Below are 21,477 nucleotides of genomic sequence, written 5' to 3'. Positions count from 1 at the left end.
AAGCTGAACATTGCGTAACAAACTTTCTCCCCCCCAGCTCGTAGTCTATGTGTATGTGCTCCTCGTCGTGTCTTACGTGCGCTCTTTTTACGCAGCGCGCTCATTGGAACGGGACATCCTGGTGGGAGTGTGGAACTTGAGCCGTGCAGCGCGGGGTGGGGCAGGGTGGGCTGGGCTGCGGGGAAGAGGGGTGTGTGTCATCTTAAAGTACCGTGAAATACAATCCGGGACGTGCGTATAAGTATTCTGATCCAAGAGCGGAGCGAGTGAAGAAAAAAAAAAAAAGTTTCCAAAAGTTTCCAAACGCTGATTGAGAGTTACTCAGGACGAAGCAGAGGTTTACCGCCGATCCAAAGAAGAACCCACACAGATACAGAGCAAGTAAGTCACTTCTACTCCACGTTGATTATTTCTTTTCTCACGTCTCGTAAAGCCAAGTGTAAACATGAAGCGGTGCGCGCAGGATCTAACGGTCTCTTCTTTTACACAAGAGAAAGTCTCTGGTACAACCGAGGTGTTGCAGTGGCCTCCACAGAGAGGGAGGCTCACAGAGAGACGCACATTAGAACACGTTGGCGAAAGGACAGAACATATCAAAACATCACAATGTAAAGTTTGCCTCACTCCACTCACCAGCTATTGTCTTTATTGAACTTGAGCATCCGTCCTTCATGTCAGAGTCTGGCAGCTCTGAATGAAGTTTAGCCGTGAACCAGCTGAACTTTGTTTTGTTATCAAATGCAACAAAAATCCAATTAATCACTGATCACCTGATTTGTCTCCAGCTGTTAAAAAAGAGGGGGCCTCTTCATCCTCAAACTTCAAAATGTTGCTTTTCTGTTACACTTGCATTTTAAAACATTTTTTCCATGTTCAGTCAAAAAAAAAAAAAAAAAACACACAGTCAATTAGTGAAGGTATTTTCAAGCCTTCAGCCTTGTTGGTCGGTGGCCAACCAGCTGCAGCTGATCCTTTTTCTTTTCTCAGAGACCTTGAAAGATGTGCAGTGCAGAGGATTTAAACCTTTTCAAGTTTCTCTTCTGCATATAAGGACATTCTGGGTATTCAATATGATATTTAATCAATTAATTAATTTAAACATGGGTCCAAAATCACCAAACAAACGAGGCCTGCCACTTTAAAGCTGATATTGTTTGGAAACTGACACGAATTTAAAAGCGCTTATCTCAGGGGCCAGTGGGCATACCAACCATGCCAACACAAAGTGACTGAAGAGAAGTGCAGAGCTGCAGAGGGAGAGGGCACCATGCAGCATTTTGGAAGAAGTGACACATGGGGTAGTGATAGGCAAAGCGAGAAAAAGATGAAGAAGTAACACTTCATTTCAAGCTTGGCTGATGGCTGTATTATAAATCCATTTAGGTCTGTGCAGTAAAGTGTGAGGGAAGAGCAATGCTGCCAAAAAATTAGGCTTGTGGAATGGCTTTTCATGGTTTTAGGGGGTTGAGTGGATGACTAATTGGCCAATTTTAGGCCACCTAAGGTGCAGTAGTGAGATAACTTGGCTTTTTTAAAGCCTGTGAAGACACACACTACCAACAAAACAGCCAGAAAAGCGTTTTGTTCAGTTGTTGTATTTGAAAAGAAGTCATATTTGCTGTATTTTTTGGCCCATTATACTTGTATTTGTGATCTTATCACCTCAAACATTAGTCCAATTATGGTCTGGGAGTGAGTAGAAACAGGCAGAGAAACTTTTTTTTTTTTTTTTTTCTAATAATGAAGTTAAATTAATTTCTCTGTGACCAAAATGTAGGTTCCTTTTTCTAAATCTAGAGGAGCAGTGCGCCGGACAGCGTGACTTTTGGGTGGTGTGTCAGAGAGTGTTATTCTTGGGTGGTGATCAATAGCCAGTACATACAACTGACATTGCTCCATTGTGTTTGTCACCATGGTGATTAATGTTTTTGTAAAAAAATTCAAGGATCTGAGAACACTCATCTGACTGCTAGATGAACTCAGGAAGTCACAGAGCTGAAAAATCAAACGTGAATATGATGTCACACACACACACATGACGCATGCATACAAACCTAACCTAACCTAAAATGTGTGAGGTCCGGCCATAATGTCCTCAGTCTTTAAGGTCTATAACTCAAACTGGTCCTCACAAAGATAGAAGTACCAAGTACACACACACACACACACACACACACACACACACACACACTATACTACACAGGCTCTGATAATGAAAGGCGCCCCACCCTACCACCTCTTTCCTCAGTTATTGCCTTCTTGCTGCTTTTTTACTAAAAGTCAGTGTCCTGTTTGAGACGCTTGCTCCATGCAGATATTTAACCATTAAATCAACAGTAAAGCTGCAGCTCAATCACAGACTCTCACTGCTGCTTGTCCTTATGAAATATGCATTAACACTCCTCAGAAAGAACCTCACGTCACCCGTGCAGCCTTAACTTTTAGTTTTACTTTGGCACAGCAGAAACATAGTGAGACGCACTGAGATATGCAGAGGGCGAAGCAGATGTGCACAGACACTACTGAACATCTGCTGGACTCATATCAATAGCTCAGAATAGCTCTGCCACCAGTATGATTCAGGAAAAAAATAATCAAAAATGCAAACTCTATGCTGGCAGTAATCTGAAGAAGATGTATTTCTACCTTAATATAAATCCTTAGTGAGATCTCATCTTAAACCAGGTCTGACAGAAAGGTCAGATGAGGAGAGGGTTAAGAAAATTACAGTTAGCTTCTTTAGTACAGGAGACACAGACATGAATGACGTGACTGAGCTCCATTAGCTTGTTCACAGAATACGTGAGATCAGAGCTGAGCCTGTCTTTCATGTTGACAGGTATGATTTAAGAGGGAACTCCTTAAAATTATTCCTACTAAAGAGGGAAAAAAAAGTCTTCACACTCATGCTATAAAAACAGGGAGGGAACCTCCAGAGGATGCAAAGGATGTTTTTTTATTATCATAACACTGACTTTAATATTTGTGAAATTATTATTTAAACAAGTTTATTGCGGTATTATTTTGTTGTAGTTGGACAGCCTGGTGTAGAGGTTGTATTCCCTGTACCAGATAATTTTCAATAAATTTCAATAAATAACTGGGAATGGCTGTTTGTGTTAATCTCCTCCAAGGTGAGCTGCAAACATTAGCTTGCCTGGTGCATATGAACTACAAAAATAACTTTAGCACCACTGTCACAGCTAAGGAGCAATTTCATTAGCTAATTATTTGGGGAGTTAGCATTAATAAACTGGCTCGCTACAGCTGATAAATCTATTAGCAACAACAACAGTTGTTATTTAAAGCCAAAAAACTCAATGTTCGTTGGTTAGGAAGGTGAAATTGAAGACCCATTCTTTACACATTTTGAGACTCAAATCTTCCACCCTTATCAAACCATAATGGAAAGTCTGACAAGAGTATAAACAGCAACTGAGGGGGGTGGGGCTTAGCGAAGGATGTTTGTAAAAGGGAGAATAACAGCCCCATAAACCAAACATCTCCTATATGCATTTACTTTACAATGCTGCCTTTTCTCCTGACTGCGTGCATTGCTGCAGCTCATTACAGCTCACGGGTGTTTTACAAGTGCCAACAAAACTCCAATGGCTCTCTAATGTTTGGGGAAAACAGATTTATTTTGCAGTGTTTTATGCAGAGATGGAGACGTAGCAGATGGTGAGAAAAAGGAGGGATGGGACTGCGAGAGGGAAAGGCCTCCTCCCTCTGACACTTGGCGCAGGACGTGTGACCCCCAGTTTAGAAGCTGATGGACAGGAAACACGGGCTTAGGTTTAGTGTTGCACAGGATCTAATTCTGCTGTGATTATTGTTGTACTGTATGACAGTGTGATAAATGTTCGTATGATTTACAGCTCTGTGCTGCACCTACAACCACGCGCACAAAGACATGCACAGAAACTATACTATACCCCTGCAGCTGGGGTGAGGCAGATGGGATCCAGCTGTTTGTACGGAGGCATGTTAGATTGTTGAGGGAGACTAGCTGACAAGGACGAAAGGCTAAATACCCCTGAATGCTTTGGGAAAGCGTAACGACCGAGGAGAGTGCTCGTCTGGAATGCAGTAATTGTGGGGAAAAAAATAAAAGAGAAAGTGTAATGGTGTTTCATGACAGAGAGATGAAAGAACTGGAGAGATGTTTTCTTTGCAGTTATGGATACAAAGTCTCTACAACGACCTCTACGATGTTTTGCCACCATTTGCATCTCTGTCTGACTGCTTACATATAATGAGCTGCTGGGCTTCTCTCACCTAACGTCCAGTTGTTGCAGATGGGTTTGTTTTTATTTGTCCGTCTGAGATTTCTGCTTTCAAACCAATACAGTGGAGATTAATGGAATTTAGTTTGTAGTTTTCCCCCTATAAAAAAAAAAAAATTGTTCAACTGCAACATCCAGCAAGAATCATTGGATATTTCACAGAGCAAGTACTCAGGAATTCTCCAAAGGCCTATGTCTTTGGTATAATGTATGAAAACTGTTCACACCGAGGGCTGGGGATTTATTCAGAGATGAATGTCTTAAATCCTGATCAGATGAAACCCAAACTACCTCAATGGGTAGATACTGCTAAGGCTAGTATTCATTACACTGCTTGCTTATTAATGTTTTGGTTAGCCCTTTGAATTGATAATTTGCAACATATTCTTTTTTGGAATAGCAGGATGATTCAAGTCTTATCTGGGTAATTAAACCAATTTTGATTGGTGTCTACAGTTTTATTCCTGAAACTGAAATAACAATTTTTTTTTCAATATCCCCCTCAGAATGCCAAGTGAGCGGATGACAGTAAGAGGCACGTCGGAGATTGGGCGTTTCCCCGGAGCAGCCCCGCCCACCAGGGTAGAGCTGACCGTTTACAAAGAGGGGGAGAAAAAACATGAAGAGGGAGGCTGTCGCCGATGGCTCAGGAGGATGTGTCCGTGCTGCTGTAAGCGCCAGAACAGCTCCTCCTATGATGTTACAGACAAGGTTGAGATGGTCAAACCCCCCACCCCTAACCTGACCCCGGAGCCTGCCAAGCCAAAGCCCGAGAATGGAGAAGCAAAGGAAATGGAAGGTAAACTTTGCTATGAAGGTTTAATTCAACTCTCAGGACACATCGTGATAATCCTCACAGACAGATGCTTACATTTGTTTGTGAAACTTCCTCTCTCAGAAATGAAGCTGTCTGTGCGTTCGGTCGACCTGCTGAGCTCCAAGACGAGTCAGAACAGACGGGAGCATCACACCAACCTGTACCATGGCGATGAGCTGATCATCCGCAGAGGACAGACCTTCCAGATGGAGCTGGAGCTCAACAGGCCCTTCAGTGCTGAAACCGACAAGCTGCATCTGGACCTGAAAACAGGTATGAGACAAACAGATTGATGGTGTGAGTCATCACGTTTTCCTGCTCGTACTGAGGGTTTAGTGCACTATTTAGGAGAGTAGCTGTTGAAGTAGAGGGCAAAAGATTAATAAAACATACCATAGAATATCATAGTGGATTACATCTAACTGCCTTATGCACAAAAATGCACTTGGGTTGCCCATAAATTCAGAGACAAAGGCAGCATGAAGTGATAAACCGGTGGAGTGTTCGAGTGTAAGAGAAGCACAACAATAAGGCTAAAGTAATATCAAAAAGAAAATATATTGATAAAGTTCAAGTGGGTAAACATCACACTTTCATAAATATGGAGGATTCATAACAGAATAAAGAGACAGAATAAAAAAAGAATAAATAAAACTGAAGCAGCAGAAGCCAAGATATTCCAACTCTTAGTTCCTAGTATGGGTAAAGCTTTATAAACACTGGATCCAGCAGCCCTCATGCAACTCTAGACATCCCTTCTTAGAGAAACTAATTTCAGCCACTATTGCAAACAGTGCAGCAAGTGAAAATGTCATTATCGTTACTGCATTAGGCAGGGCTTGACTTTACTGTACTCCGGTATGACTCTGCCACAAAAAAAGTGATGGTCCACTTAGCACAAGGAGAGTGTAATCATGATGCTCTGTCTCCCTCTCTCTCTTCAAAAAGAGATATTGAGATATTGTATATCCTTTTTTGGGGCGACAGGGAACTACTATCAATATGACTCATAGAAATTCTGGGGGAGGTGGGATATCTGTAACTCATTAGTGTTTAGCCAGAACCACCCTGACCTGGAACTGCCCATTTCTTATCTAACTTAATCCCCATGTTTGCAACACAAATCTTCTGTCAGAAATTTAAAGGCCCAATTCAAGATACTATCATTACTCAGACTTGAGAAATCTCCTCTGGACCAGTGGTTCCTAACCAGGAGTACTTGTACACCACTGAAGGTTTTTCAGCAGTTACCAGGGAGTATGTGGAAAGATTGTAACTCAACTAATCTCTAAAACTAGAAATTAGGTTTAAACAGTTACCATAAAGAAGTAAATAGATGGTAGGAAGAAATAAAATGAATGGACAAATTGTCAATATAGATAGATAAAAGTATTACATAGTTAATGGATAAACAGTTGAAATAGTAAGTAACACAAATAGTAGAAACAGCTAAATGTATTTTACAATACATGAAAAAGTAAAGTAATGAAACAGTTAACTGGATAGAAAGATTGTTAAATCAACATAGGATTGTTTTCATAAAGATTGTTATATGGTTGAAGTCAAAAATTCAACTTTTAAATCAACATTATTTTGTCATAGTCACAGTTTACAACACTAAAATAACATCTAGTCAATATTGTTTAAATAACAATCTATTCAAATGGACACATTGGGAACATGGTGGGTGGTGTCAATGAAGTTCATCTGACAGTGTTTTTTTTTTTTACTGATTAAATAGTCCATGATGCATAAACAGATCTCAATGTGTAAAATTAATGGAGGTGCCCTTTAAACAGTATCAACCACAAACCCATGTGAAACACCAGAGGGGCAAACCACTGACTCAAAACAGAGCCTGGGAAATGTGGTCAGAATACTATGCATAGCTCGCACATTGAAATCTCCCAGCAGTACAGTCATAGCTACACCACAAGTTTCGGATTCCACCTACGAGCCCAGTGTTAACGGTTTCCAGACCTCCGGACACCAGACACCTCCCCTTTGGTATTTACAGGCCTCACACTGCAACGATCCACTGCACACTCGGGAATAAATGGCTATTACATCACCACAGAGAAGTGATTTTCTGTCACCTGCTGCTTAGATAGTGACATGCTAGGAGGGGGGGATGAATCAACACACACAGAGCTACCCACGGTCGACATGCTCTCATTACCGTTGCTTTCACTGTCGCATTTGCAGTGAAAAGGGTTTTTTTTTTTTTTAAAGGGTTGCACTAAAAGCAGGGCTTTGCATCGTTTTCTAAGCGTCTCTTTTGTTCCGCTAAAGGCCAAACAAAGATTCCAGGTCTATTTTCAATAAAGGTGACGCTGGTCAGGAAGAAAAGAGGCAGCGTTTTCTATTGATTTCCGTTGGGACAGGCACCCAGAGGTGAGAGAGGAAGGATGGAGAGCCCGGGCTGCGGTCAGATGGAGAACAATGGTTTCTTGGTGAACTTCATACTCGCTTCAGCAAATGGCAACTAAAGACCAGCAGGATATCACAAAGCAAATAGCTCATAGGAAAGCATCAAATAAGTCTTAATCCAGTTAGTGGGAAAGAATGAACTTCAACACGACCATTTTTTCTTGAGGAGAAAGTTTATACAAAGTTGTTTTTGCTTCTTTGGAAGTTTGTGAGCCCTTAATAAACAAAAGGAACATCTAAGCTAAGATAAATCAGTCACAAATGTGCTCGACTCTCTGCAGGGATGTGTGTATTGTGGAGGTTTTGCACGTCCGGAATTTTGTTTACTCAGAGAAACCATGCACAGCAGGGTGAGAGACTGCAGTGCCCATTTTGGTTTGCACATTGAGAGGATTGTGTCTTCCACTGTGAGAACAGACAAACAAATACTGTGACGCGAATAACAAAGTATACAGTTTACTCTGTGCCCAAATACGTGTTGATCCCTCTTCTTCCATTGCTGCTGTCTAACTTTATTTAATCCATATTTTCAACATCAGCAGGGAATAAGAAATAAGACAGGACTGAATTTTCACTCACACATGTAAAGTGTAATTCAAAGCTTTATTTATTAATGAATCATTTTTCATATAAAATGTTTTAATTGCTATTTTGTTAACTTTACTAGTCCATAGCACATCAGTTGCATGTGAGCTTTAATCTCTTGGGAAATTCACTTAAAGACTGGAAGCCGGGGGGGGGGGTGAAACAGCTAGCCTTACTGTGTCCTTGGATTAAGCGAGCGTTGGCGTTTTAGACATGAGATCAGGCTGTTTCCCCCTGTTTATAGTCATTATGCGAAGCTAACCAAGAGTCTTCTGGCTGTTATTTCATATTCAACTCACAGATATGAGAGTGATATCAACCTTCCCATCTAACTCTCTGTACGAAAGTGAATAAGTGCATTTCCCAAAATGTTGAAATTCATTTAATTAGATAGAAATCTGAATCTGAGACAACATTACCACCTAAAACACACACACACACACACACAAAATGCCGTGCAATACATAAGGCTTTCGTTCATGAAAAACGTTGCTATAGTGATATCCTTTAATTTCTTCTGTATCAATGCACACTGGTACAACATGACTCATATGTAACCTGTCTGCTGCAGGTCCCCTGCCCATGGTGTCCAAAGGCACGCACGTCATCATTCCCCTGGTGAAACACCTGGAGGACGAACGCTGGGAGGCAAAGATCGTAGAGCAGAGCGCCAACAAGATCAAGCTGTCTGTCAACTCGCCAGCCACCGCTGTGATCGGCCTGTACGGGCTCAGCGTGACAACGAACTCTCTAAAGGGCGAGGCCGCAAACACTCACGACTCCAGCAAGAACATCGTCATGCTTTTCAACCCTTGGTGTGAAGGTAAGAGGGTTCACATGAACTGAGGGCAGGAATGTGGAAAGGAGGAAGAAAAAAAATAGTACGCAATACTATGAGTAATAGGTGATAAGAGGAGAAAAATTAAGGAAGAAAAGACAACATTACATAACATATCTGGGATGAATTACATGCTACCTGGGTTAATATTCGGTTTGAAGCAAAATATCTTCAAGTCGATATTTCTCTAGCAGAAAAGCTGTCTGGTACAGCCCAACTGCCAGGAAAACTGTTGGTGCTTTATAACAGCAGCATCATTCTGATAGCAAATACTGGCACAAAATACTTCTGTCTGTTCAGCCTCCTAATCTAGGAGAGGAGCCCTGATATAATGTTACACATGGGTGAGAAAAGCCAGCTCAATCCGTGTTGCTGTCCATCAAACAGCTACAGCGTGTCTATGGGAGTTGTATAAGTCCACTGGCTATGATTTACGAGCAGCTGGCACACTTGGTTATGCTACTTAGGCACATCGTTGAACTGTGTTTGAGACCGAAAAACACTTTGTGTGGAAGATGAAACAGATCTCCAGTGGCCTCATTTATGAAATATTTGTACATACAGATATGATTTTTGAACCTTTACTTATGTGTAAATAAAACACTTTTTGGGGTTTATTAATATTTAATTATTTTCAAAAGGTTCATAGATAAAAGAGCCTACTTAGATTGCTGTAGTTAAAACTGCATTGTCTGATTTTTTGGCCACTTTAGGGCAGCAGAAACAAGCTGTAAACACAACACTGACATATTATCACCCTTTAAGTTGTTATGGGTAATGAATGCGAGTCCAATATTCACTCTCCTTTTAGCTCCTGGACTTCACAAAGATGGACTTACTATGGCTTAGGTCTGATTTAATAACAATAGAACAAACTTCCAGTAGCATAAAATCTCAATGTAATACAGAGCGGCAGAGCCGAAGCGGTGTGGCCTCTTACCGTGGCTCAGGACGTACCTGAACTCAGAAGTCAGACTGAGGGTGATTTCCTTGGGCCAACAAAAACAATTGACAATGCCCTCTTTGCTGCGCTGCCTAAAAACTCATACCCTCCTCTCTGATTGTTCTAAAACATTGTGAGCAAACCGCACAAATTATGAGCCATGTTTTTCTCTTTTTTGTCATTTGGTGGCACTGGTCAGTCTGTTCTTATGGAAAACGTGACTTTTATGCAGCATTCACATCACATCGGAATTACCTTAATTACCTGTTTCCCTCTTGTAAATACTGTTCACCTCAACATCATAATTATCTGGGAAAGTCTGGGAGCTGAGACCTGAATTTTTGGCACTAAAAACTACATGTTGAAATTTAATATAGTGCTAGATTGAACAAGCATGGTATTTTCTAAGCGTCACGTGTCAAACTCTGCAGTTAATAATGCACAGTGGGTTTTTCGAGCTTTTCCACAAAGAAAAAATAGCTACTTACTATGTCTAAAAATAATGCTAATAACAGTTGGAAGACCAAAAACACTAAAGTTGTGGGTCATAAAGCCAAAACAATGAGCTGAAATATATATATATAGAAATATATATAGTAATTTGATCCTATTGTTAATAGAAAAATATGGATTATAGCAGCTTTAAACATTAGGTTTATACGTTTGTAAACAAAACATTGTAGCTCCTTGTCTAAAACTAAACAGACTCTCATTGGGCCTCATTCACAAAGTGTTTTTACACATAGATATAATTTTTTAACTTATGTTAACATGTTAACTTAAAAACTTTAGTATTTTCTTATTTCCAAAATTATTAGTTTGCATGTAAGAAGTAAATAGAGGCCATACATTGTTTTTTTGTGGGTTTTTTTTTTTTTTTTTTTTTTTAAATATGTGTAGTTATTATTCTACTATTTACTTAGAAAAGCATTAGGAAATGAGACCCATTGTGTATTCTCTTGAGTTTCTTTAAGTTTGCTGAGCACTGCAAACTATCCGCACAGGATATTTGACAAAAGAAGCGTTTTTGCAACACAGCAAAATAATAATAAAAAAAAAAAATCTGGACCTGGATTTGATTAAAAGACGGTCTTTCATTATGGGGTTGCTGCTTTTGGCAGCACGCCCAATCTCCTTTTCCCTCGTTCAATCTCTTACTCCCGAGACCAATCTTTCCCTCACGCTCATAAAAGTCAAAATCCTACAATTACTGTATAAAACGCCATGGGGCGAGCTCACAGTAATCCTGCAGCTGGTGACAACCTGTCCTCTCCCTTGCGTTTACTGCTTCCATGTGTATTTCCTGCCTTTATATGCCTCTCCCACCCAGTCTTGCTCCCTCCTTGCTATCTGCTGACCCGACACTCCCTTCATCGCTCCACTGCTCTGTTCCCTTGCCTCCTCCTTCATCCTGTGTTTTGCCATACATTCCAGAAATATTCAGTAAGAAGTGAAAAACACAATTATCACAGCTGCCAGACACTGTTAGCCTCACCTCTTTCTACTTTCTCCTGTGATATCTGATGGCACTCTTGTTACACTCCACATTCTCCCTCCCACCTCTTTTCCCTCCCAAGCATAACTTCCCCTCTTTCTCTCAATCATCCCTCAAGACTAAACCGACCGTCTTCCTGTCAGTTGCTTTTTCTCATGTCCATCATGAGTTCTCTGCTACTTTCACTGCTCTCCCTTTCTTATTCTTGGTCACGTTCCTTTTCCACACCTACCGGTAACCACAGAGGAAACAGCAAGAGATAAAGAGTTGAAGAAAGAAAGTCTCATATTTATGAAGCTCATGTCAGGGGTGAACGCCCAAATCTGTGGCTCTGATGTCACTCAAAACAGACTATTTCCTATAAATGAGTGTGGGCCCCACTGCGAGTTCCATGGAGTCATTGTGTTTCTTAACCATTTCCTGGCCTTGGAGACTCTTTTACATCATTTGTGAAAAGAAATCACATTCCTTTAGGGTTTAGTCATTTAAGAGGAAAACAAAGCATGGAATTTGGGGTCACTTTCACAGACAGGAAGTAAGCTAAAAATTTGAGTTGATTCCTACAGTTCCAGAGAAAAAAAAAAAGTGTGCCCATGTATTTATTTCTTGTGGTTGGTTTAATAGGATCTTACGGATATCTGTATCTGTATCTAAAAGTAAAGAAAACGTCAGTGCATGTATGACGCAGCATGAAAAACTTAGATGTAATTGTGTCACGTCTTTGCAGAGGACACAGTGTTCCTGGATGACGACGAGGAGAGGGACGAGTACGTGCTGAATGACATCGGGAGGATTTACTACGGCACAGAGAAACAAATCGGTGCACGCACATGGAACTTCGGGCAGGTACGGACAATCAAGACACTGCACAGCCATTCGTTCCTGCTGAGGATGTAAAAGGTTCCCAAATATATATAGTTTTTTTAAATGCTTGGTAGTTTTCTAAAACAGCTGGGCAGAATTGAGCTCTACTGTACGGCTCACAGGATAAAATATATTTAGCAACACAGGGAATGTTTGTTGGTAGGAACGAGTCATTGCTGGTTTTGGCCAATCACAGCAGACAATAAACCTCTATTTCACTTCAGTGGTACTGTACGGTCTAGCTGTTTTCAAAATGAAGATCTTTGCAAACAATGCTAAAGCTGTAAACAAGATTTTGTTCCAGAAAAAGCTTCTTGAATTAATCATCAGTGGCACATGCTTTAAGTTATGTTTCAGCAGCCTTGTCATTCTTCCAACATCTACCAATGTCAACTTTACCTCCAGAAGAACAGCACCACCTTCCTGTTTTGTGCCGTAAAGCAATCCACAAATACTACTACTACTACGACTACTGTAAAGCATGAAGGCTGGTTCAAGCTGCAGATCTTATTAGTGATACTTTTGTTTGAGAAATATATATTTTTAAAAGTACAGTAAACAATTGATGTAGTTATTTGTCTATTTTTACATATATTTTTTTTTGGGGGGGGGGGGCATTTTTGCAATTATCTTTTATATTACAGTGAGAGATAGACAGGAAAGTCAGGGAGAGATACTTGAGGGATGACTTGAAGCAAAGGGCTGAGGGTCAGAATCGAAGCCCTGGCCGCTGCGGTTAGGTAGGTTAAGTCCATGTGGTACGCGCTCTACCAGTTGAGCCACCGAGGCTTCCCATGTGATGTAGTTATTGCCTTTAAAATGTTTAACTGTATGTAATGTATTCAATTTCCCCAAAATATGACCAATCCCCATTTTAATGAATTATTTTCTTTATTAATACTTTGTGTTTTTTTTTCCCACTATAGTTTCATGAAGGAATCCTGGATGCATGTCTGTTCGTCCTGGAGAAGAGTGACATGCCTCCATCTGGTCGAGGGGATGCTGTCAACGTGGTCAGAGTCCTATCTGCCATGGTGAGACAATTATGTGAATATACAAATGTTTTAAGCCAAACTATATAAATTAATAAAATTTTGAAATGCTACTATTATTATCTGGGCTATAGTCAAATTTTTAGAAATACTGAGGTCAATAGTCCCTGTAGCACTCATATTATATAATATATACAGTATGAAATTATTGTAAAGCATTGTCAACATCACCAGGAATAAAATTCTGATGAGAATTTACTGAGTTTCTTCAAATTCAAAAGGGAAACGCCACCAATTTTCTCATCAAAGCCTGTTTATAGATCTCAGGAAGTACAAGTGCATGTATGAAAGTCGAACAGGACCGAAAACTGTAAATCTGAAAATAAAGAAAATCTGGGAGTGTGGAGTTAGAAAAACAAGTGAGCTCTCCAGACCTCTGTAGACTGCTCCTGTTCTCTGCTGGAGGCTAGCGGCCCGAGGCTACATTAGCTGTTTCTAGCATAACACAGCCAAATCTCAGAGCAAATAGTCAGTGACTGTGTTGCATTGTTGGTAACGTGGCTCCTAGTCTTGACAATGAAAAAGAATGTGTAGAATAAAAAAGACGATATCTCTGGTTCTGCTGCACCGAGTTTGATATATTTTTTTATTGTTCATTGTGAGTCCTACGATGAATTAATTTGGAACATATTAAATCTAGAACTACTGGAAAAATATCCATCATGTGTTAGTCGTATGAATTGCAGAATGTACCGTACCTCCACCCAGATTACTAAGACCTCCACATTTCCATCAAAAATGCCAAGAATATCTCCTCACGTCTTTAAAAGTAGCTAAAGCCTCGATCATCTGTCAGTTGTGATTGACTGTATCACCATCCTCTTTTCAGATAAACGCTCAGGATGACTTTGGGGTTCTGGTTGGGAACTGGTCTGGAGATTACGCCGATGGAGTCTCTCCTTCTGCGTGGAGCAGCAGTGTGGAGATCCTGAGGAAATACCACTCCTCCGATGGCACGCCCGTGTCATACGGACAGTGCTGGGTCTTTTCTGGGGTCACTACAACAGGTGAGAGAGCATGTGATGGTGTGTTTATGGAGCTTAGTGGGCGGTGGAAAGCTATAAGCATGTGAAGAGACTGTGTGTGTGTGTGTGTGTACATGTATTAGTGTGTGTAGCGTTATGTTTGTATTTGTGTGTGTGTGTGTGTGTGTAGCGCCACAAAAGAGTTTCCCAGTGTTCACATGAATTTGATTAACAGTCTGCTAGTGATCATGATCCAGACTTCCCGTCTATCAGGCCCTTTTCATTAGCTCTCACTGCTCTGAGACAGAACATTTCATTCATTGTGCGCATGTAGGGTCCCTCACATGTTAGCTAACTAACCTTAGCACATAGCTTTGCTCCTGATAGCAAGACATAGCTCACTCTCACCCTAAATACCTTACACTGACATTCCTGCCATACCTCCTACTTTTGTCACACATAGAGCCACATGTGTTGCTTTCATTCATCCAGGTTAATGAAGTTCCATGCAACCATGCACATGCCAGCACGATGGCTGCACATAGAGCAATGTGAAGTCTGCGTGCTCATGTCTTAGCATCTAGCAACATCTATTAAATGACCTTGTAAATTCAGTTTTAATTAATTAATCTATCTGTCTCTCTTTGTTTCCAGTGCTGCGGTGTCTTGGGATACCCGCCCGCAGTGTCACCAACTTCCAGTCTGCTCATGATACTGATGTGTCCCTCACCACAGACGTGTATTTTGATGCCAACATGGAGCCGATTGACTACCTCAATAGTGACTCTGTCTGGTAAGATGCGACAGGACTCCCTGCTAGGAAAATTGCTCGGTGCTAAATCTATACCGTAGGAATGCACCATATATTTAGATCTGCTCGGAAAGCAGTCCCCTCCAACTTGAAACCCTGCAGACATCACGCTCTTTCAATTATCTGCAACTCCTCTCAGACTGCAGAGGCTAATTTGGTATCTATCTGCTCACTGGTATGTCCTTAGAATGTCCTTGGAATGATGGGTGCCATTTCTTGTTCCTTCTTGCTCGGTCTTACACCTCTCCTCGATAACTACGTAGCAAAAGTAAACAGCGCACTTGTTGCTATGTAGCTAAATGAAGCTGATTTAATCTTATCGTCATATGATATAATTGAAGATTATGTAATCTTTAGGGAACAGTTCTAAATTTTGGGAAATATTCTACTTTAATAGACATTTCTTGCCAAGAGTTAAATGAGAAAATTACTAACACTCTTATATTTGTCTGTTAAATATGAAACTAATTATGAGACTGCTAGTTTAGCTAAGTGTAAGAGATTGGAAACAGTCTCTTACACTTAGCTAATGTCAAAAAAATGTCAAGCCGTTCCTCTGCAGGTAAACTCAAATTAAAACGTCTCAATCCCATCTGCCTCAAGGAACTTCCATGTATGGAACGACTGCTGGATGGCCAGACCAGACTTGCCTCCTGGTCATGGAGGCTGGCAGGCTGTTGACTCCACTCCCCAGGAAACAAGCCAGGGCACCTTCCGCTGCGGCCCCGCGTCTGTCAACGCCATCCGCTCCGGCCAAGTCTACCTCAAACATGACACGCCTTTTGTCTTCGCAGAGGTGAGTGCTGAAATTGGTAAAGTGAACGGGGGTCTTTGTTATTTAGTTCCCCTCTAGGTTCATTTTGATGCATTACCAAAATGAGAGGAAGATGGTCAAACTAAATTGATGGAATTAAGGAACTGAAAATGTCTTTGGAGCTGGAATAACTATAACAGGAGTAAATTGTGAATCTTTTAGATTTAATAGATATGATTTATTGCTTCTCAGCAGACACCTTCACTGTTTTCAAATAGGGACTTCTCTCTCAGGTCCCCGATTCTTACCAGACCAAAAAAAAGACAAATAATAAATGACAGTGAGGGATACTTTGGTTCAACTTCATCATCACTATGACTATGAGCTTATAATGTTTTTTTTTCCTGTCAGGTCAACAGTGATAAGATCTACTGGCAGAGGAACCTGGATGGTACTTTCAGCCAGATCTATAGTGAGAAAAAAGCTGTCGGCCACAACATTAGCACCAAGGCAGTGGGCTCTGACGAGCGGGCAGACATCACAAACATGTACAAACACCAGGAAGGTACCAGCAGCCGTATTTTACTTTTCTAACTGCAGCTCTACCTTAGATATATTTTTCAGAACCAGACAGAATTATTTCAACACTTCTTGGAACTGTTACAATATAAGGATTAACCTGCTTTTCACAATATCAAAATACATGTCTCCGTTTGTTTAGTTTGGAAGAACCGCATGCCATATCTCTTATATCTGTCAATAAATCCTGAAACCTCAGACAGAATGAGGCGCACTCACTTTCTCCTCCCACTTCTCTACCAGGTTCAGAAGAGGAACGCATCGCTGTGGAGACTGCTAGTCGCTATGGCAGCAAGCCAGACGTCTACTCCGAACCCATGGCAGAGGACGTTAGCGTGGAGGTGAAGATGGATGGCGAGGGGCCCAGGATGGGTGCTGACGCCAAGCTGAGCATCTTGGTGAAGAACCTGAGTTCACAGCCTCGTCGGACAACGCTGCACAGCCAGGTGGCCGTCATGTACTACACCGGTGTGCTGAAGGGAACCATCAAGAAGGAGGAGATGCCTGTGGAGCTCTTGCCCAATGAAGGTTGGCTTCCAACTAAGTTTAAATGCTGCTATAGTCAATATTTTTATGCTAACAATGGATGAAGTGATTAGTTGCTTAATGCTAATATTGCTTGGTATATGTTTGATGTGTTACCATAGCAACTGTACGAACAATGTGCCCACAAGTGACAATAATGACCTGATGATAAATGCTAAAACTTAGCGTAACAGTAGCGTCATGAGTGTCGAAAAGTCATGAAGTCAGTGAACTGAGTTTGTCACACAGCAATATCTAGATATAGTCAGCTAACACTAGACGCCATAAGCTACTGGTCATACCAGATCAAGTAAGGCTGCAGCAGCAAACCCTGAATTTACTGAATTGAGCAAGGGTGTAGGTGTTTTCATGGACCTAACTGTTTATTTGTAAGAGGAAGATTACGTTATCTTTTCTGGCATACAGTAATCTGGCTTTAATGCAATTTATTGCACTGGAACAGCTGGGGAAACTTTGCTAAGCCAATGAAGGCTAAGCTATAATTTTAGTGTTATGCTCAAATTAAATCTTTCTCTCATGGTCGCATTTGTAAGAGTCCAGGATTTAAAAAATCTGTTAAACAGCGTCATAGACAAGAAGATTGATACCACTCTTTTTCCAGTAAGGTTAAATATGAAACTACACCCAGAAGCGGGTTAGCATAGCCAGGCTAGCTAACAAAAACTGAAACAAGTCCACGTTTCTGCTCAGATTAAACAAACAAGATGTAACATGTTAGTTACTGAGCTGTGGAGGTGCTGAAAGGTGCATTTTGTTACCTTTGGACAAACGCAGGCAGGGCCATGGGAAGATGTTGTAAGCTGGGGGGTGCTGTAGTGGGAGGAGCATTTTGCCCCAACCGCATACAATACAACCCATAAAAATACAACATAGGCCTACAACAACACTACTACAACACAGGCCAAAAAAGCAGCAACAGCACCAACAACAGCAGCCAGGTCTATAAAAAAAAGGCTCAGTGAAATGCTATTGCACAATATAAGCTCACAATAATGCCATAACGTTGCATTACACATGTCCAAAAGCCCATTGCACACAAGAACATATCCAAATATGCAGATTTTTTCTAAAGGTATATCAGGGTGATGTTAAAAGTAATTGACAACTGAATATTAAACTGCTCGTGGGCAGCTTAAACCAAATAACTTACCTTGAGCAGCAGGCGCGGTGCTCCAGTAGTTACAATAATCCAAATGTGGCCTTGCGCTCAGGTGTTGTGGAAATGAAGTCTTTCATAAGGGCACGAATGTCCAGTGAGTTCAAAATGTCAGTGTGGACATGCACCAGGGAGAGGTGAGTCAGTCTCTCCTGGGTCATGGTGTTGTGCAGCCATGTTTTCACGTGATACAAGGTGGAGAACGTCCGCTCGGATGAGGCCACAGAGATGGGCAGGCACAGATTATGAGTTTTTCAGCTTCTGTAAACAGAGCTCTTGACTCGGGAAGGTGAAGGGGCACCAAATCAACCGGTTTCTCTCTGCTGCCTCTTGCACACAAGCAAAACAGACAACGCTGACCGCACTCCGCCACGTAATGGAGCCACTTACATTTAGTAAACCAAGCAGGTGCAGCTAAATACACGGCTGAAAGTTTCTTTCCCAAAACGTCTGGCCGGAAATTTAAGTTGGGTGACTCTAGAGGCTCCTCAAATGCCGCCAACTCAGTCCTAGCCTGACACCTGTTAGCAACAGGCTCCTCTGCGGTAGCGGTGCTGACGCTGATATGGGTGCAGTCGGCGGAAGTCTCCGTCTCCGAGGAAAAATTGCAACCAAACGAAAAAAACGATGTAGAGCTGGTGGAGCTGCTCTCCTGGGAAAGCTTGACTTCATTTGTGCTCTGTTTGCCAAAAAAAAAATCCGCAATGATTTTATCCTTCGACTAGCTATCAATGCTACACCAGCCGGATGTACACTTACGAACCCTACCTTAGAGTTGACAGGCCCCGCCCTACACTGCCTCTGATTGGCTAATGATCGTTGCCTTTGCTGGTTTGATTGGTTAGGTTTAGGCACGAGGGGGTGAGAATGGTTAGGGTCAAGGTAAAGATCTTCTACACAGTATATACTCTATTTCTCTACTGTCTCTGTCAAGGTTAGAAGTCTAAGGGAGAGTAAAACCGGTCATGTCAACACTATAAAAAAAATTATGCTCTCGCCACCACCGCTACTTCCCGAGGCCATGGACGCGGGCGAGCTGTTTCCGTTTTTAATGCTAAGCTAATAAGCTAATGATTTAAAATAAAGTACTTGCATAGTAAAAATGCTAACTATTTCTATATCTGTCCTCACAGAAAAGACCATTGAGTGGGTGCTGCCCTACCAGCAGTACCAAAACCAGCTGGTGGACCAGGCGGCCCTGATGCTGACCCTGTCTGGAAGAGTCAGTGAGACCCAGCAAGTGTTAGCCAACCAGACCACTTTCAGGCTCCGCACACCTGACCTTAGCATCAGGGTAGGTTTTCGATCGGCATTTAATAGGTCATTTTGCACAGTATTTTTATGATGGGGGTTCAAATATAAGATTTATATTTTTGTTCAACCCTTGTGACATTTTTCTGGAATTTGTGTTTTGCAGCCTTTGGGAGAAGCTGTGGTCGGTAAGGAGATGGCAGCAAAGATCACCTTCACCAACCCGCTGCCACGTATGCTTAAGAATGTGGTGTTCAGAGTGGAGGGCCTGGGTCTACAAAAGGGCCATGAAGTGGTTGTAGGGTAAGTACTTGAGATATCACATCACTCTCTCTCTCTGCCTCCTTATCTCTCAGCGCTCACACACACATTTCCCACCTACTTTCCTTCTCCTGACTAACATTTCTCTCCTCCTTGTCCCTCTCAGTGACGTCGGTGGTCACTCCACAGTGACGTTGACGGAGCACTTCATCCCCACCCAGCCTGGATCCCGGAAGCTGGTGGCGTCTCTTGACTGTAAACAGCTCACACAAGTGCACGGAGTGGCGGATATCGTCGTTTTTGAACAGTGAGAGGGTCGCTATGGCAACATTGCTCTTTTCTTATGAAATATAGACTGAAAGCCTCTAATTATATAAAGTCTGCTAAGTTCCTTTATCTTAAACTATCTTGTTTATTTTATACAGCAAAGTTTGAATTTTGATATTTTTAAAACTATGAATATACATTTAACAAATGCAGTATTATCAGTATTACTATTTTTTTAACTTGAAATAATATAATTTCACACATCTGCCTGCTCTAAAATGTTAAACCTATGGTGATGAAGTATGAAGCAGCGTTTAAAAGCATGCAAATGGAGTGCCTTAAATAACAAACATTCAAATGTTGAAGTAATTAAACTGTCATATTACAAATACACTGAACAAATCTTGTGAAGGTGCAGTCAGGTTATCAGTATTTTGTTATAATGATCATACTAATAATGTTCTGTATGTGTGTAATACATATAGCTTGGTGAAAAGAATATATGTTAAAAGTACTTTCAGACAAAATGAACCTCACATGGCTTCAATGATGGAGGGGCAATGTGAAATGTTCTGAAAGGGAATGATGCTGAAATTGATGTTGACATTGTGCAAAGGGCACATTGGAATTTCCCTTTTTCTTCTGTTACATTTGATGTGAAATTTTGTGATCAAAGTTGAAAGATGAAGCCATTTTCCATAATAATTGACAATGTAAATTTGGATAAAAAAATTGAAGTCTGCAAGGACATGGCTACAAGGTTATTTCATTCATCAGATGAGATGCAAATTCATATTGCCTCCTTTGTTTGGAAAACCCCACAAGTTAGTGCTCATGAACGTCTCCTTTTGCAGAACACAGACACTAAATGTTCTTTGTAGTTGAACTTTGCCAGGTGTTGCTCTGAATGTCCTGTGTGTATTTCCTCCATCCTGTGTGTATAATTACACTGACATGAGTTTTTCAGTATTTTGTAATTTACCTTTAAAATTGGACTTGCCTTCGCTGTGAATCGTAGACAACTACATCACAACAGAAGCCAGAGTAGCCTTCATTCACCTTAGTTTTACTAGTTGTAGTCTGTGTAACCTCAGCACTCAAAGTACAATGTGAAGGAACTATTTTGATAACATTATACTATTTATCTACCGTATCTACCTGGACTGTTTTTTTGTATTGTCTGTGTTGCATTGGAAATAAAATTGACACTGAAATGACGTCTGAAGAGTTGTTTTCTACCTCCATACACCTTTAGACAAGCCTGTAATGGTTAGAGGGGAGAGAAGGCAAAACTATGTAATTGAGAGACTAGAGGGGAGGCAAGTGTCGGCCTGTAAGATTCCATTTCTGCATATATTACTCTATTTGATTGAAAAAAAAGAAGAACGTGTTGCACAAGGGATTACTCAACAGTGACTCACGTGGCACACCTTTGCTACAGTTCATCATTTCAGATACTGATGTCAGACGTGTTTATTGGCGCCTCTTGTGCTCAAAACTGTGATTACATTTTATCTTTGACCTACATACTGCACTTTTGCTCTTTTTCTCTTACATGCTTTGGTCAACAAAGCTTG

At 41.1% G+C, this 21,477-nt stretch overlaps 1 protein-coding gene across 1 annotated transcript; it reads left to right on the top strand.

Annotated features, from left to right (window-relative positions):
- The first annotated feature begins 234 nt into the window (after nucleotides 1-234).
- Nucleotides 235-21,132, top strand: LOC111223844 (protein-glutamine gamma-glutamyltransferase K-like). Its single transcript, XM_022748129.1, has 14 exons — nucleotides 235-381; nucleotides 4,793-5,085; nucleotides 5,185-5,376; nucleotides 8,690-8,941; nucleotides 12,122-12,240; nucleotides 13,185-13,292; nucleotides 14,140-14,317; nucleotides 14,930-15,068; nucleotides 15,690-15,882; nucleotides 16,252-16,405; nucleotides 16,663-16,947; nucleotides 19,255-19,415; nucleotides 19,539-19,675; nucleotides 19,800-21,132. Exons 2-14 carry the CDS (start codon nucleotides 4,794-4,796, stop codon nucleotides 19,942-19,944), a joined length of 2,355 nt encoding a protein of 784 aa, XP_022603850.1. The 5' UTR covers nucleotides 235-381; nucleotide 4,793; the 3' UTR covers nucleotides 19,945-21,132.
- Nucleotides 21,133-21,477: the final 345 nt, after the last annotated feature.

The sequence above is a fragment of the Seriola dumerili genome, unplaced genomic scaffold (genome assembly GCF_002260705.1).
Source record: "Seriola dumerili isolate Sdu_G_001 unplaced genomic scaffold, Sdu_1.0 BDQW01000116.1, whole genome shotgun sequence".
In the NCBI taxonomy this organism is placed as follows: domain Eukaryota; kingdom Metazoa; phylum Chordata; class Actinopteri; order Carangiformes; family Carangidae; genus Seriola; species Seriola dumerili.
The sequence above is the reverse complement of the archived record's forward strand: the minus strand, read 5'-3'. Positions and strand labels throughout refer to the sequence as shown.

Coding starts and splice junctions, on each gene's coding strand:
- LOC111223844 (XM_022748129.1), top strand. CDS start 4,794: ATGCCAAGTGAGCGGATGACAGTAAGAGGCACGTCGGAGATTGGGCGT. Junction 8,942..12,121: donor TTTCAACCCTTGGTGTGAAG/GTAAGAGGGTTC, acceptor ACGTCTTTGCAG/AGGACACAGTGTTCCTGGAT. Junction 19,676..19,799: donor GGCCATGAAGTGGTTGTAGG/GTAAGTACTTGA, acceptor TGTCCCTCTCAG/TGACGTCGGTGGTCACTCCA.